General features: G+C 48.0%; 1 protein-coding gene across 2 annotated transcripts in view; it reads left to right on the top strand.

Moving 5' to 3' along the window:
- Positions 1 to 15004, top strand: part of Ino80 (chromatin-remodeling ATPase INO80) — a 71269-nt gene that overhangs the window by 23487 nt on the left and 32778 nt on the right. The window contains exons 11-24 of one of the 2 annotated variants that reach the window (XM_084585632.1): positions 22 to 122; positions 851 to 964; positions 1594 to 1892; positions 3831 to 3915; positions 4417 to 4620; positions 5142 to 5309; positions 6306 to 6405; positions 8869 to 8955; positions 9075 to 9171; positions 9582 to 9683; positions 10064 to 10460; positions 11545 to 11673; positions 13127 to 13346; positions 14451 to 14578. In XM_084585632.1, the coding sequence (XP_084441758.1) occupies positions 22 to 122; positions 851 to 964; positions 1594 to 1892; positions 3831 to 3915; positions 4417 to 4620; positions 5142 to 5309; positions 6306 to 6405; positions 8869 to 8955; positions 9075 to 9171; positions 9582 to 9683; positions 10064 to 10460; positions 11545 to 11673; positions 13127 to 13346; positions 14451 to 14578 (2231 nt within the window). Of the gene's footprint in view, positions 1 to 21; positions 123 to 850; positions 965 to 1593; positions 1893 to 3830; positions 3916 to 4416; positions 4621 to 5141; positions 5310 to 6305; positions 6406 to 8868; positions 8956 to 9074; positions 9172 to 9581; positions 9684 to 10063; positions 10461 to 11541; positions 11674 to 13126; positions 13347 to 14450; positions 14579 to 15004 lie in introns of both variants that reach the window. The other variant, XM_084585631.1, reaches the window with a different exon arrangement.

The following is a 15004-nucleotide window of genomic DNA, read 5'->3' as shown; positions in this document are numbered from 1 at the left end:
TCTTTTCTTGGGGGGTTTCAGTGAACGAGGACTTCAGGGTAACGGGTGACCCTAGCCTGGCGACGGAGGACCTCTCACAGCCACAGATGTTTCAGGGAAAGCTGAAGACGTACCAGCTCAAGGTGTGTGCCTCGAAAAAAGTCTTTTTCCATCCTCGCGGAAAAGTTAGCGAGCCAGTTCTGGATAAGCAGTATAAACGCAATGTAGGGGTGGCTTAGTGTCAAGCCGTTCTTTGTGGAGATTGTGCAGTTAAACCTGGATGTAACGAACCTGCACACAGTAAACTTCAGAACTTTTTGAAGTTTTGCAATTCCTCAACACAGCCATCATTGAGACATGTATTGCTAACTCCACGCAATGAAGCTGTCGTGGCAGTCAACCTTGATATAACAAAAAACTTCATAGATGACAGGCTAGGGCTACATAAACCACAAGGGAAAAAAAAAAACTAATTTGCAATTGCAGTATCAGTTTGGTTGGCCCAGATAAGGAGTTAATTCATTATGTAGTTGAGGCGTCGCAGCTGATGGTGTTAAATAGTAGAATGCAAGGTTCTACGGCTACAGCGGTTCTGTAGAAGCTATCACTATCAAAAGCAGGCAGCTTGCTACATACAAAAGGAAGTTAACAAATATGAAAATGCCATCTCACTTTCTCTGTCGCATCACTTATTTCATGCATGGGCTGTTTTGGTGAATTAAGGCTGACTAAAGTGTTAAGCATATTTGCCCTGGTCAAAATTCCACCTCGAGTAAATTATGTTTTTAAAATTAACACCATGGAGCAAGTATTAGTTTTTCTGATCTTTATTGTTTCAGCAAGCTGACATTGATAATTTTGCCCCTTGCAGGGCATGAACTGGTTGTACAGCCTGTACGACAAGGGCATCAACGGGATCCTCGCCGACGAGATGGGCTTGGGCAAGACTGTCCAGACCATCGCCTTCCTGGCTGCCTTGGCGGAGGTATGATTGCAGTATTTGCACGAGTGAAGGACTATGTTGACCACTTCGACCGTACACTGAGGACTACTGTAAAATCACGGTGGTACGAATCTAGTTGATACGAATTTCTGGATGGTACGGATTCTCTAAAATCCCCGGCCGAAGTGCATTGTGTGCAATGTGCACATCGCTGCAGCTCCGCGATCGCGAGCAGTTTGCAGTGCCGCACGGCCCGCATGTCGCCATCTCCTGTCGCCAGGTTGGGCAGACCGCACGTCACCGGCATCATGATGTTTTCCAGGTCGCGAAAAGTTTGCAAAGGCATGCGGCTCGCGCATCGGGGACGTCGCAATTGTCTATCGCGCTGTGCGCGCCTCGAGTGGCAATCTGTGACCATGCGGCTGTAATAAACCTTCTCGGACGTAAACAGATCTGCACGATTGCCTTTCCCATAGTTCTGAATAATCATTTTCTTTCATTTGGATGATACGACTGTTTGGATGATACGAATTTGTTTGCAACACCTGTGAGGTTCGTATCACCGAGGTTCTACTGTACATTGACTACGTCTACTATGCACGGAGGGCTGTATTGATTACTTCAACTGTGGACTGAGGACTGTGTCGACTACTTGGACCTTGCACGTGCAGATGCAGAACATCTGGGGCCCCTTCCTGGTGATCGCCCCGGCCTCGACGCTGCACAACTGGCAGCAGGAGTTGACCAAGTTTGTGCCCAAGTTCCGGGTGGTGCCGTACTGGGGCAACACGAGCGACCGCAAGGTGCTGCGCCAGTTCTGGAACGGCCAGCACCTGGGTGGGGAGCGGGCCTCCTTCCATGTGGTGGTCACCTCGTACCAGCTGGTGGTGCAAGACGTCAAGTACTTCCAGCGCATTCACTGGCAGTACATGGTGCTGGACGAGGCGCAGGCCATTAAGAGCACCTCCAGGTATTAAATGTTGGTTTTGCAACGACTTCAGGGAGATTGTTTACACAACAACAACTGAGGTTTATTCTACAGCTGGTAATACACAACGAGGCACTGGTCAGAGATCGTCGAAATGAGGCTTAAAGGGACACTAAAAAGAAAAATGAAATGTGCTTGCATCGATAGAATGCCAGTTACTGGTTACGAAAAAGTCACTCTTACTGAAAACAGAGCTGTTATAAGGTAGTAAAGAGAAAGAACAGGAATACAGGTATGGCCGCCACAGCCAAAACGGCTGAGACTCGCAGCTACAAATCACAGGACACGCAAGGGATCCCGGAGGCTTACAAATGCGAATTACGTTGACCGTTTGAATGCTGTAGTCGGTTTTGTTTCGAATATGATGACATGCTTTTATCACACGTAAAGGACGGCGAAAAGACGAAAACACAACATAAATGTAGCAAGGCAAACATAAAAATATGCTCATTTCGTCCGCTTGTCGATATATGCCACTAGTCTCTCAGCTAATATAAGCTAACACGGCGCTACAGGCGTCCACTTCAGTTTCGATGATGTTCCGACCCAGGCACTTCATGCGTGCTCGGATAGTTTGGTTTGGGCCTGCGGCGCCTGAAATACGAGCTCTGAGCAGCAGATGCGCCTCTCGGCACGCACCTACAAAGTATTCTCCATTCCCTGCGCAGCAGCAATCACGGAGTCTCCTCTTGCGTCATAGTATGTGTCATCCTACCAGACTACGTAGTAGGAGAAAACAGTTTGAATTTCGACCGGCGGGAACAAAAAAAATCTCAACTTCTTATCGCAATATCTCAGCAATAATTCGATTTTTTGCTGCAGGATATGCGGCGACAGTGTCGCCAAATGGCGGCATCTGAAGTGACACAATGAAGTCACACAAACCCGTACGTCGAGCGGCTGAGACTGAGGAGCTCTCGGCGCTCTTTTGTATTCTGGAAACTGCAGCTGGACCTTGTTATAACTTATGAGCAAGCAGGTGAAAAAAATCGTAATATGTTCAAAATAGCCAAAATTGGTCGTAAAAACATTTAGTCGAAATAGCGCATAGCACTCAAGGGACATGCCGTACAGGGAGTAACTGCTATGATAGCCTAGTTGTCTAAGCATCCGGCTTGTGGGTGACGGGTTCAAGGGGCTCGATATCCAGTGCTGCCATCTACGGCAAATGCTTGGGAAGGGATCTGTGACCTCACCTTGTATAGACGAAAATATGTTGTACCGTGGTCCTCTTTGGCCAAAGGTGCCCTTGCGCCGTAAAAATTAATTACCACCACCAGTCGACTCAGTGAAAGGGCTGCAATTCAGGTGACTTTTATCAGAGAGAGAGAGGTTTTCATTAGTTTAGTGCCGTTTTGAAGGCCACAAGAAATCAAGCTCCCGTTAGGTTAGGTTTGCTTTCCAGCTCACCACCACCAGCATGTAGTGGTGGCAGGTTTTAATGTCATGAAGGGTATCTTTCCTGTATTGGTAATACCTTTTTCACCACATCCGTGACAACCATTGTTAGTGTACGATAGTTGCCGTAATCACTGCAGGGCTATAGCCATCTTTCCACCTCTTGCAGGAGTACTGTGGACAGGTTTGAGGGATGCGAATGCATGCTGATCGGCTGGTTACCAACCTTCTATGCCATTTTACCTTCCATAACACTGTTGGCAAGCGCGAAAAACGTTGTGACAACGCTTATTACACCACCTTCGGTCTCTTGCCGAAGTTGTAGGCAATGCTTTTTAAAAACCAAGCACCGTATGGTCGGTATCCCCTCTCTAAAGGTTTGAAGTTGTAGAGAAATTGGGCCTGCATTCAAGCACAGCGCACAGGAGATGGGTCCTTTACGCTGCTCGAACTAGTTTTCGTGAACTGCATTTGGATTGTCCCAGTGGAGAAGCCGACCTCTTTCTCTCCTTCCTTGCACAGTGTCCGGTGGAAGATCCTGCTCTCGTTTCACTGCCGCAATCGGCTCCTCCTGACGGGCACTCCCATCCAGAACACCATGGCTGAGGTGGGTGGCAGTGCTAGGCTAGGCCTAGCATGGCCGCAGTTACGTCGCATCCTGATGAAGGCAGGACGCCGAAATAAGGAACAGCAAAATTAATCCATCGACTTGTAAACTTACAATAATCCTCACAGTCCGTTGCGTTGCTTATTGCGTGTAGAAATCCATCCGGTGGTTGCTGGTGTGAGATATCTCCGACTTTTCTTTTGATGTCAGCTTTTGTGTACGGTCAGGACTGGTATGAAGGGAATCACTTGCGGCCTTAAACTGCTCTGGTAAAGTGTCCTACGAAGTGAGTGACCAATTGGTGCTGACTGTATGTGCCCAGCATGTCTGGGCTGTATAGACACGTTGGTTCAGCCAGTCGTCAGTGCGGTTAACAGATGATTCGGTTAGCAGTTAAAAACCAGCAATGTTGGGACCGGCTCTCATCGGGTGCACATATCAATGCAGCCTATCAGTGTGCTTCTCGGTGATATGTACTCTGCCGTCACTGCGTTGTTGCAGCTGTGGGCCCTGCTGCACTTCATTATGCCGACGCTGTTTGACTCGCACGAGGAGTTCAACGAGTGGTTCTCACGGGATATTGAGAGCCACGCGGAGAACAAGTCCACCATCGACGAGAAGCACCTGTCGCGGCTGCACATGATCCTCAAGCCCTTCATGCTGCGCCGTATCAAGAAGGACGTCGAGAACGAGCTCTCTGACAAGGTTAGCTTTAGTTCTCTAATGGAAGATGAGGAGCTTGATCTTGGGAGGACCAAGTCGATAGGAGGGATACAGAAGAGACAGTGGGGGTGTAGTCGGGCTGACGAGCATGATGTGCTCCTCCATGGCAGAGAATAATGTGAAGAAGTATGACAGCTAATTTTTGGGTTCGTCTTTCATTCTTTGTAATAATGCTTAAGACGTTACTTGTACTACATGGATCACCACGTGATATCTGCCTACAATCGCTAAGTAATTTATAGTCAACCACCTAAAACTGGATGTTTAAGCCTAGTAAGAGTCTACTATCAAGATTAAAGCTGCTTCAAAAGAAGCAACAAAATAAGCGCTTAGACGAATGTCTTGCCTGTTTCAGTTTCATCTTTTGAGTGATGTTTGTGATGTCAAAGGCAAGTCTAGGTAATACGAGGGATGAAAAAACACTGATATAATCGTTCCTCTGTCGTTTTAAGTGACCGCTTCGTTAAAGCCAGCCTGCATGGGAGAATATATGTTGTTTCCAGATCGAGGTGCAGGTGTACTGCTGGCTGGCGCAGCGCCAGAAAGCCCTCTACCAGGGGCTGCGCAACAAGATCTCCATCGAGGACCTGATGCAGTCATCGGGGGCCGCCTCTTCCCAGGCACAGTCGGCCACCTCCAGCCTCATGAACCTCGTCATGCAGTTCCGAAAGGTCGGTCTGCGTGTGCACACGTTTAGGGAGCAGTTCTTTTGCATACTTGGAGTGCGCAGTGGCACAGTGGCCATCTGCTGCATGAATTGGGTGCTTTTATCACTTAAGCTTAATCAGCTTTTATCTCAAGCTCAAGAGGCCCGCTCATTGCATCTCCTGCTTTCTGATAAAAAAAAGGTTGGCACTTCAACTTTGCAATTAGAGCTCCAAGCAGTTGCTGTTCGGTAAACTGCAGGCATAAAAACTGCGAGGCCATCTGGTGGGACAAGAAAGTAAAATACAGTAACCGATCGAGTTTTCGGACTCCAGTAATTTGGACTTCATTCAAGTGAAATGCACACTTTTCAGCGCCACATGTGCCTGCTGCATCGTGACCAAGCGGCGCAGCATGCACGCTGGCGGCCATGCCCGCCGTAGCACATCGTGCTAGAGGGTGCGCAAGGATGGTGCATGAAAGCAGATCACAGCGGCGGACCACACTATGCTACAACTCCCAATTATCGACATATGAAGGGAACATGGGGATCGGCGAATTTCATGATTTTGAAAACTAATTTTTCGCAGAAATGTGACTTTTTTTTTCAAGTTCACAGGTTTTTCAGGTCGTTTGATTATTCGAACCATTTCCCAGGTCCCGCCGAGCCTGAAATATAGCGTCGGCGACTGTATTAGAGCTATTTACAGACACTTGCATGAAGGTTCATTTTTTTGAAGTTTTCTCTTTTTCATAAAGAACTTACCATGTGCTGGACAAAGCGTGAAATGAACAGCGGGAGAAATTTGGCTTCGATCTGCGCGGGTTTACTTTAAAAAAAAGTGACAGTATTGTCCTCTCCTACGCACTCGAAGTCCATGTCACCTTGCTAAGAGCGTGGGTGTGTCTCCTACACTCTCCTGGCTGGCCAGCCCGGGTCCAACCGAGCACTGACTTGCGCTGTGTTTAATGTTATGTTTGCTTATGGGGAAATGATTTCCTCTCCCTGTGTTACCACCCAGGTCTGCAACCACCCGGACCTGTTCGAAAGGAGGGAGGTCCGTTCGCCGTTCCACATGAGGGGATCCGCATTCGAGCTCTCCCGCTTCCTCTTCGCCCAGGGTCAGTCACTTCGCCCCCGCCAATGAGCGCAGCTTCATTTTTACAGTCGGTGTAAACGCCGCTACAGCAAAGTATTTCCAATTCCCTGTCAGCAATTCACGTGATCTTTTAAAGCGAAATCTTCCCTCGGAAGCAGCCAACTTCTTTATGATTTTACGTATCCAAGTTAGCCTTATATCTTGTTTGGTTTCACCAAAGAATGGCTGTCGAAGTTGTTTCAAACCTTCAATAGTGTAGCTGAGAAGTTCTATGTAATGAGCTCACATGTGTATAAAGATGGGAACCTGCACAGAAAAAAAAAAAAAGTCTGGTGTGGTTTGGCATCGGTCTAACCTGAAACTCCGTGCATATGCAAATCTTGCCTTTTCTGCTCACTTTACTGATGGAATAAGGTGTGTAATGAAAACAAGCGATGTGTTTAATTTATATTTTAATGTGAAGTTGTCGTTTTGACTCCAGTAAGTGGCAACGTTAGACCTTTGGTGAAAAGCATTGGCTGGTTTCAAAGCGTTTCCAAGTTCTATTTTGCATCACGCTACATTTAACGCTCTCATGTCTGAGAAAAGGTGATAGTATAACCACATTGGCTTAAGTACCCCATTTGAGCTTTTTGTCAATGATACAGAACCACTACCAGAGCTGCTCGCCTATGGGGCGAGTGAAACTTGAAAGCAAGGGGAAAAGTTAAAAATTTGGTTAAGCACAGCTATGCAGTGAGCTGTCTTATAATAACGTTAGAGGAGCTCTGAGGGAAGCTGTTTCTAGTCGTTTGCCTTGCTAAAAATTGATTTTGCAGTTCACCGTGGTTTTATTTCCCGGAAAAAGATACGTTTATTTATGATAAAATCTCTCCCTCCCCCTATTTCCAATTCAGTCCTGCGATTTCAACTGTTGGTAAGCAAATAGCGCTATGGCCCAGCCTCAGAATATAAAGGGCATGAGAAACCTGCGTCGATACACCCCGGTTTCTTTCACAAACGGCAGCCATATCATTTAGTCGAAAACATAAAAATGGCGGGTTACGTAATCGGACGAGAACAGACAGACGATACTTTGTTAGAACAGCTCAGTGAGCACCAAGCAGAGGAAAAGATAGCTGCACAAAGAAAGGGCAGACGGGGAAGCGAAGCTTGGCAAATTTGGTGCAATACGGTCGTAACGGCTGACAAAGTACAGGTCATTGAAGATCACTGGGAGAGGCCCACTATCACAGCAGATATGACCGGACCTGATTGTGAGGGTGACGAGAACCACACTCGGTAGCATTGGCTGCTGTGTGGTTAGTGTACGCGCTGTGGGGCCTAACTCAATTGGGAGCCAAACCTAAAGTCATGAAAATCTGTTCGCAGAAACCTCGAAGGGCTCCCTTATGCAAAGTGATGTTGGCATATGTTAAGAGAGGAAAACATAGCTGCACAAAGAAAGGGCAGACAGAGAAGCGAAGCTTTGCAAATTTGGTGCAATACGGTCGTAACGGCTGACAAAGTACAGGTCTTTGAAGATCACTGAGAGAGGCCCACTATCGCAGCAGATATAACCGGACCTGATTGTGAGGGTGACGAGAACCACACTCGGTAGCATTGGCTGCTGTGTGGTTAGTGTACGCGCTGTGGGGGCTAACTCAATTGGGAGCCAAACCTAAAGTCACGAAAATCTGTTCGCAGAAACCTCGAAGGGCTCCCTTATGCAAAGTGATGTTGGCATATGTTAAAGAGAGGAAAACATAGCTGCACAAAGAAAGGGCAGACGGAGAAGCGAAGCTTTGCAAATTTGGTGCAATACGGTCGTAACGGCTGACAAAGTACAGGTCTTTGAAGATCACTGAGAGAGGCCCACTATCGCAGCAGATATAACCGGACCTGATTGTGAGGGTGACGAGAACCACACTCGGTAGCATTGGCTGCTGTGTGGTTAGTGTACGCGCTGTGGGGGCTAACTCAATTGGGAGCCAAACCTAAAGTCACGAAAATCTATTCACAGAAACCTCGAAGGGCTCCCTTATGCAAAGTGATGTTGGCATATGTTAAAGAGAGGAAAACATAGCTGCACAAAGAAAGGGCAGACGGAGAAGCGAAGCTTTGCAAATTTGGTGCAATACGGTCGTAACGGCTGACAAAGTACAGGTCTTTGAAGAGCACTGGGAGAGGCCCACTATCGCAGCAGATGTAACCGGATCTAATTGTGAGGGTGACGAGAACCACACTGCTGTGTGGTTAGTGTACGGACTGTGGGGGCTAACTCATTTGGGAGCCAAACCTAAAGTCGTGAAGCTCTGTGTACAGAAACCATGAAGGGCTCCTTTATGCAAAGTGATGTTAGCACGTGTTAAAGAACCCTAAACGGTAACGTTTTATGTCCACTGCAGCATCCATCGCTGCCGTGGGCACTTCTGGGGCGGGAAAGCATGCTTACTATACTTTGCAGTTAGTGTTGGTAATTGGCACCCACCCGGTTGGCGTGCAGGTATCCTGAGCGGGTGGAACGATCACCACAGCCGATGGCCCAACATTTTCCTCCCCAGCCATGTGCACCACTCCATTTTCAAGCAAGGTGAGGATTTGGGTGAATGCCACCGCATATTTTTTTAAAAATCACGTGTGTGTAGAGCGTATCAGGATGCAAGAGACTGATAAACAAGTTTCCCGGCGTGTTTCGTGCGATCTTTCCAGCGGACGGTCGTCCCTCGAGCAGTTTCTCCTTCTGCCGGTTTGTGGGCCTGTCGCCTGCGGAGCTCGTCAAGATCATGCTCTGTGGTCTCCTGGAAAGGTGTGCGCATTTCTTCACGGCGTAATCTTTTTAACAGACTTGAATTTCGGTTTTATCTTGACCGACACTTTGGTCTCGCGAGCGTGTAGCTAAAACGGCTCCACATAGTATTTGAAATGCACTCTGTGTCTGAATTCGTATTAGCAAAAATCAGTTGTGCTTAAATTTTTTTCTTTTGCAATCTTCCTGGGCATATTTGAATTCCCATAATAGATGACCATGTGCACAGCAAGGAATACCTTTGTCTCACTAAGCCGTTTCTTTTATTATACTCCCATAGATTTGGTCACTGTGTAGCACATTCTTTTGTCCAGCGTATTGCGACTCTGTACCAGGAAACAATGCGCAGGAGAGTTCTGTCATGTGTGCAGAATGTGACCGTGCATTGTGCTTCTCTCGACGACTGTCAGGTTCCTGGCTGTTGTGAAGGAGCTGAAGGAGGCGCAGCGAAGGCACCACTCCTACGTCTGGCACAGGGAGCAGGAGGAAGAGAAGGGCAGGAGTTCCTCCAGGTGAGAATAGGGCACGGACAACTGGGTACTTGCAGTGCAGATGCAATGACCAGAAGAGAGTAGCAATTCATGGCAGCAAATCGTTTCAAAAACAATTCTAAAAAGACTTGAAAGTGCACAAAAAAAAAATGGGCAGCTCTAATTCTCGTGTCCGTGGTGCTTAGACTGCCTACAGATTCAACTCCTAAGCACAGTTCATTTTAGCACTTAACAACCGGTATGGAAGTCAGTGAACTTCACATTGCAGTACCAGTTATTATAAAAGCTTCATTTTTGTCGAATCAGCCTGTTTTCCTTTTATTATTAAAATGTAAAAACTAGACAACGTGCGTCAACTGCAGCTCACCCTCAGTGTCGTCGTTTTTCTTGTACGACAACAGGAGCGGTCAGCAGAGGCTGTCATCTCCACAAGACCTGCTCGTGAGCCGTCACGCGGCGACGAGCGCGGCGTCTTTGTCGCAGGGTGGCCCATTGAGCCGGCTGGTTTTTGCCGCCGACCGACGCTGCTACGGTTTCGCTGACCACCGCGTGCACGCCATGGCGGAGACGACGGCCCACCGCGAAATGCGGCGACGCAAGCTCCGCAGCCCGCGCCACTCGCACCATCACCACCACCACCACCACCATCATCACCACCATCACCAGCAGCCCAACGTGCACGGTGATGGGGTGACACCTGCTGGCGGAAGCACGGTCGAGGCCGGAGCTTCTTCCGGTTCGCCTCTGCTACAGCCTCATGCTACACCTACTTCAGGGGCCGCAGATGCCCAGGCCAAGGTGTGTCTTATTTGGTTTGGTTTGGTTTGTGGGGTTTAACGTCCCAAAGTGACTCCGGCTATGAGAGATGCTGTAGTGGAGATCTCCGGAAATTCTGACCACGTGGGGTTGTGGGTACTATTGGTACTAGCTGGAAGAAACCTTTGACCCTTAGTGATATTTCCTGGTTGCTCAAGGTCATAAGCCCTCTGCCTTTCTTTTACACTTCATTTTGGGCTAATCGTATTGCAGCCTACCTACGGTTAGCGACTGGTATTGACTTTTCTTTTTCCTTAGTGGAAAATTCATTTTCATCTTCAATACATCTTCAAGCTCATGTTTATGTGCATGTTAGGCAGTCGGGGAGGGACAAGAAGACATGCACTGTTCCTAGAAAAGTTTTGTGAACTATTAAAAAATATCAAAGTGCAGTATACATGCAATTGCTGCCACCGGCCTATTTGGCAGGTAATCTGCATGCTTTGATGTGAATTTTCTGGAATGAATTCCACAGGCTTGGCTACGTCGTTCATTGAATGGCAGATGGTCCTCCCTGTGTAGCCATAGGAAGTCGCAAAAAGTGGCTGAGTCGGTTTGGTTGGCTGAAGTAACTTCTTAAGAACAAGATGGCTTCCAAGGAGCCCTTGGCCTCTTCAGTCGCCCCAGTGACTTTCTCACTCACTCAGCTCTCTCAGCACGGATCTCTCGAGATTCTCTCATAATGTAGCATAAAGTAAATTGTTACTTTTTTTTTCGCGTACCAAATGAGCTTTTGCAAAATGTTTTCCACTTCTTGTATGTATATCGAACGTCGTAGCATTATGCACTATTTTAGGTCCATTGAATGTATACTTATACAACTTTAGTTCGCTGCCAAAGAACGTAATGGGATGAGGCGGAGTCGGCTCTCTCTCACCATTTTGATGTCAGCTGCAATGGTGAGTCTGTGGACGGCTGATTTTTAGCAGTGTGCAAAGCGCACAGTGTCGTCTGCTGTTCTTTGTTCTTTCTTTTGTCCTTTTTGCAGAGGGAACAAAAGCAGCAGAAATAAGAAGCTCTTCTTTCAGCGGAAGTGAGACCTCTTTTGTGTGTGTCGTTCCAGAAGCCATCGCACCCGCCACCAGCAAGTCCTCCACCACTGCCGGAGTTCCCACACCGGCAACGGCCGGTGCAGGTTCGAGAGTGCATGCCTGCCGACGTGCCCCGGTTTTTGGTGTCCTGCCTGGCACCACGGGTGAGCTTACGCAGTGATCAGATGGGCACTCATGTTGCACTTCTCTGCGGACACCTGTATTGCACCTAAGGAAAGGGAGGAGGGTTAAATGAAAGAAGAGAAAAAGAGAGATGCCGTAGGGGAGGGCTCTGGGATAATTTCGACCACGCGGGGATCTTTAAGGTGCACTGACATCGCACAGCATACCGAAGCCCCTCCGTTTTACCTCCATCAAAACATGGTTGCTAAGTTGGGTTCAAACCCAGAGACTTCGGTTCAGTAGCCGAGCGTCTTAAGCACCAAGCCACCGCGGCAGGTAACGAATGTCCTAAAACAATGTTCCATCGGCTTAGACAGGAGTGCGGGTGGTGGCTTGCTCGGCTGGTGCAGTTTCTCAGTGCCTTCCTAGTATGGGCCTTACCTTCCCTTTATCACACAGTGATTGGGGTGGGCGCCGTCCGCTGCCATAAAATCATTGGAGCGTGTGTAGAAAGCGAACAATGCTAACAGCCCGTATCATGATCGTGGCTGACTGCATGCTTTCTTTGACTGATGGGCGGAAGGATAGACGATTGTCATAGGAAAAAGTCAACTTCTTGCCTATTGAGCCCTCCCCTCGAACTGACGTCGATGTTGGGGAATTGCAAACTGTGTGTCTCGGCTAAAGTTCTCATGTCATTGTCAATTAAGGTGGCTGCGATGTGCGAGGACTTCGTTAAATTGAAAGTGCAGCATAAAATTTCTTCGTTAAGTCGTGAAAAAAAAACACATGGTTTTCAATTGGGCAGAGATCGGGAAATTTAAAAAAATTAATTGCATCGTAAATTTCACTACATTGAGGTTCGTTATATCGAGGTTCAACTGTACTTGACCGTAACTAAGTAGTTCTCGGAACATTGAGGCAGCATCGTGAATTTCATTACATTGAGGTTCGTTATATTGAGGTTCAACGGTACTTGACCTAACTAAGTAGTTCTCGGAGCATTGAGGCGGCGGTTTTGGCTGTGAACGGTGTTTCTGTCTTCTGTCTGGTTTTGAATGATATTTGTCAGCTTAGAATCGCTCTTTGAGGTGTAACATTGACAAAAGATGTGGTCATCAGTTTTGGTGGTTGCAGTTGGTTATCATCTGTACACTTGCCAGAGGAGTGCCTGCTGTCATGGAGGGCTCCAGATCAATTTCATCCCTGTGAGGTTGCTAATGTACACTGAAATTGAATTACGGGCACACTTTTTGATACAAGCCATGTTGACAGATCGAAGTAAGTGTTAAAAATAAACTTGTAGGTTGAATTGATAAGGGTTCATCTTGCGGTGAAGTTATCGCATTCTGTACCCTTACTGAAATACGGCCGCCTTTGCTGACGGTGAAATGCCGCTGTTTTCACTTTCATGATGATTCCACCGTGAATCCTGCTTTGTTGCCGCTTGGTAAACCATGCTTGTGTCGTTGTTGTCATTCCTTGGCCACACAGGTGACAGCCGAGCCCTGGCACCTCGAGTGCCTGTCCAACCGCGCCCTCTGGTGGTGGCGGAGCGTGCAGGCCTGTGGGAGTGCCGACGCCCAGCGGTGGTGGCGCACGGGGTTGACGAGCCCGGAGCTTCCGCCATTGGGGTTCGAACCTCGAGACCCACCCGAAGGGGGCATAGGATCGGCCCGACCTCTCCATGGGTGGTCGCACATATCCATACCAGGTGAGGCGTTCACTTGTCGTTGGCTCACAAGCTTTGCAACACTTCTGCTTCCCGTTGCTGTTGATTTAGTGTCCTCACCTTGTTCAGCTAGCGCAAAGTTTGCGGAATAATGTAGGAGAAGGAAACTGTTTTGCTAGCAAAAGCAATTGCTATACGGAGCCCTCCTCAGTAGCTTCAGAGCACGGACTGTCTTCGTTGGGGCACGTGACGTTTTTCCGTAATTGGTCGTGTCCAGTGCTAGGTACCACACATCTGTGCGCCTTTTACTGTAACTGTGGTAGCCATGATTACTGCAAAGACTGTAGGAGACCTTGGAGAAATAGCTCTAGGCATGAGCAAAAAGACAAGCAGGAGAATAGCTGCAGCTTTTGCAGAGTTTTATGTGTTGTAGAATATTGTGCAACTTTTTTTAACTTGTTTGAAATGCCCCACGGACTCCTCATTGAAGTATCGTTCAGGGCTGATATACATGACCTTCCTAAATGCAGCAAAATCAAAGATAGGTGCATGATTGATTTGTTTGTAAGGCTTGACATCCCAAAGGGACTCTGCCTATGAAGGATGCCATAGTGGATGGCTCCGGAGTAATTTCGGCCACCCGGGGGTCTTTTAAGGTGCATTGCCATCGCACAGGCTGTGAGAGACGCCGTAAAGGAGGGCTCCGGAAATTTTGGCTGCCTGGGGTTCTTGGCGTGCTCTGATATCTCAGAGTGCATAGGTCTTTTTCCCTCCCTGGAAAAGTGGTCACCGCAGCCAGGATTTCATACCGTGTCTTTGTGTTTGGCGGTCAGGAGTGCCCTAACCACCGAGCCACTGCAATGGGGCCTAACGGAGAATATTTAATGGGCAGGTACTTTGGAACTAGATATCAAGGCGAAAAGCTAGGCAACTGTGTGCTGTGCAATGTGTGTGCACGCAAAGTTGAAATTTCCTGAACCCTCCACTGCGGCCTCTCTCGCATAACCTGGGTCGCTTTGGGACGTTAAACTGCACAAACCGAACCAAACCAAAACAGATATCATCCTTGATCACCGCAGGGGTAGTCAATTTCAGATGGTCCATGGCGTCCTCTCGCTGAACTTCGTTGTAATAAATTGTGTGCAGACAAGGAGACCCTGGTGACCGACTCTGGGAAGCTGCAGGTGTTGGACCAGTTGTTGAGGAAGCTCAAGGCCGAAGGTCACCGTGTGCTCATCTACTCACAGATGACGCGCATGATCGACCTACTGGAGGTCAGTCCTCCTTTGTCTGTGCAGATGACACGCTTCTTGGTCAGTCTGGTGCTTGCCAAAGGTTGTATGTCAGGGACACGTGTGTGTCGATTCCTCTGGAGTAGAAGTTCTCGAGCTGACTGTAGCATTGACCTTAGCAACTTCAGCATCCTTCTCACATGTGGAATTTGCGGGGTTTGACACGCAGTTCTGCCAGACACCCTGGAGTGTGGAACAGTGTGTACGGGATTTTTCTGGTCATGTACTGGCATACTTTATGGGACCATATATCTGCAGCTCGCTCTCTTTTTTTTTCTCTCTTTTTTTCCCCATGCATTCCAGCCAGGAAGTGAGGGAAGCCAAGGCACGCAGACCTCTCTAACGTCTTTTTGAAAGCAGCTCAACATTCATCCTGTGCATTTCGTACGGATAGCCTCAGGATACGTA

Source organism: Amblyomma maculatum, chromosome 11, assembly GCF_055883805.1.
Source record: "Amblyomma maculatum isolate TAMU_Amacu chromosome 11, ASM5588380v1, whole genome shotgun sequence".
NCBI classification, from domain to species: Eukaryota; Metazoa; Arthropoda; class Arachnida; order Ixodida; family Ixodidae; genus Amblyomma; species Amblyomma maculatum.
The sequence above is the reverse complement of the archived record's forward strand: the minus strand, read 5'-3'. Positions and strand labels throughout refer to the sequence as shown.